The sequence below is a fragment of the Populus euphratica genome, unplaced genomic scaffold, assembly GCF_000495115.2.
Source record: "Populus euphratica unplaced genomic scaffold, PopEup_1.0 scaffold1780.1, whole genome shotgun sequence".
In the NCBI taxonomy this organism is placed as follows: domain Eukaryota; kingdom Viridiplantae; phylum Streptophyta; class Magnoliopsida; order Malpighiales; family Salicaceae; genus Populus; species Populus euphratica.
Window position 1 is genome coordinate 23,541 of NW_011501623.1, and position 1,434 is coordinate 24,974.

Here is a 1,434-nt window from a genome sequence, read left to right on the forward strand (position 1 = left end):
AATGACCCGGTGGACCCGGTTTTGACCGAAAATGACGGTTTACTCGAGAAAATATATTTTAAACTCTTTTTTTTCTTTTCTTTTTCTTTTTTTATTTTTATTTTTTTGTCATGAATAATAAGATAAAATAACATTTAAAAAAAAATTTAGTGAATCCAAAATTGGGTTACAACACAAGGGATGGCTAATGTTGTAGGCATTGGAGATATTTAGTTGGAAACCAATACTGGGTGCAAATTGCTACTTAAAGATATTAGGCATGTGCCGGATATGCGCCTACACTTGATCTCTACAGGTACTTTTGATGAAGAAGGCTATCACAATTACTTTGAAGATGGTAAATGGAAGTTCTCTAGAAATTCCCTGATTGTTGCTAAAGAGAAAAAGATGGGTCTTTACATGTCACAAGTCAAGGTGATCAAAAGCAAGGTTAATGCAATTGAAGATTACTTTACTAATCTATGGCATAAGTGGCTTTGACATTTAAGTGAGAAAGGTCTTGGCATCCTTACCAAGAAAAACTACCTTTTATTAAAAGGTATGGATTTGAACACATGTACTCATTGTTGGCAAACAACACAGAGTTGCGTTTTAAAGATCAACTTCACATAGAAGATCACATGTTCTTGATTTAGTTTATACTGATGTTTGCTCAATGATTGAGAAGTCTCTTAAAGGTGCATTGTACTTTATTAGTTTATTAATGATCACTTTAGGAAAATTTGGGCTACTTGTTTAAAATCCAAAGATCAGGTGTTTAATATCTTTAAGGATTTCCATGCTAGAGTTGAAATAGAAACTAGTAGAAAGCTGAAACGTATTCGAGCTGACAATGGTGGTGAATACAGGGGTTCTTTTGAGAAGTATTGCAGGGAACATGGTATCAAGTTGGAGAAAACATTTTTTAAACCTCCATAGCAGAATGGAGAGGCTGAGAGAATGAACAGAACCATTATTGAAAGAATTAGATGTATGCTCTCTCATGCAAAACTGCCTAAGTCCTTTTAGGGTGAGGCAATGAAAACTATAGTTGCCATGATCAACCTTTCTTCATCAGTTTCTCTTAAATTTGATGTTTTAAATAGAGTTTGGAAAGGAAATAATGTCTCTTATGCACATTTAAGAGTGTTTGGATGCAGAGCATTTGTACATGTTCCTAGAGATGAAAGGTCTAAGCTTGACAACAAGATAAAATAGTGTATTTTCTAGGTCTTTGAAGATGATGAGTTTGGCTATAGGTTGTGGGATCCAAAAGAGAAGAAAATTATGAGAAACAAAGATGTTATCTTCTTTGAAGATCAAACCATTGAAGACTTTGAACAAAAGAAGAAAACAAAGTCTACCATCTTTATTCCATCTAATTCAAATCCAACACATACTCCACAATACCTTTGATACCTGTTAATCATGGGGGAGACTTGCAAAATGATGATG

The 1,434-nt window shown here is 33.9% G+C and overlaps 1 protein-coding gene across 1 annotated transcript in view; it reads left to right on the plus strand.

The window, feature by feature from the left end:
- Positions 1-270: 270 nt before the first annotated feature.
- The window catches only part of LOC105118173 (pentatricopeptide repeat-containing protein At1g63080, mitochondrial-like), a 4,224-nt gene continuing 3,060 nt past the window's right edge, over positions 271-1,434 (plus strand). The window contains exons 1-2 of the mRNA XM_011016064.1: positions 271-414; positions 754-887. Coding sequence (XP_011014366.1) covers positions 271-414; positions 754-887 — 278 coding nt within the window. The remainder of the gene's footprint in view (positions 415-753; positions 888-1,434) is intronic.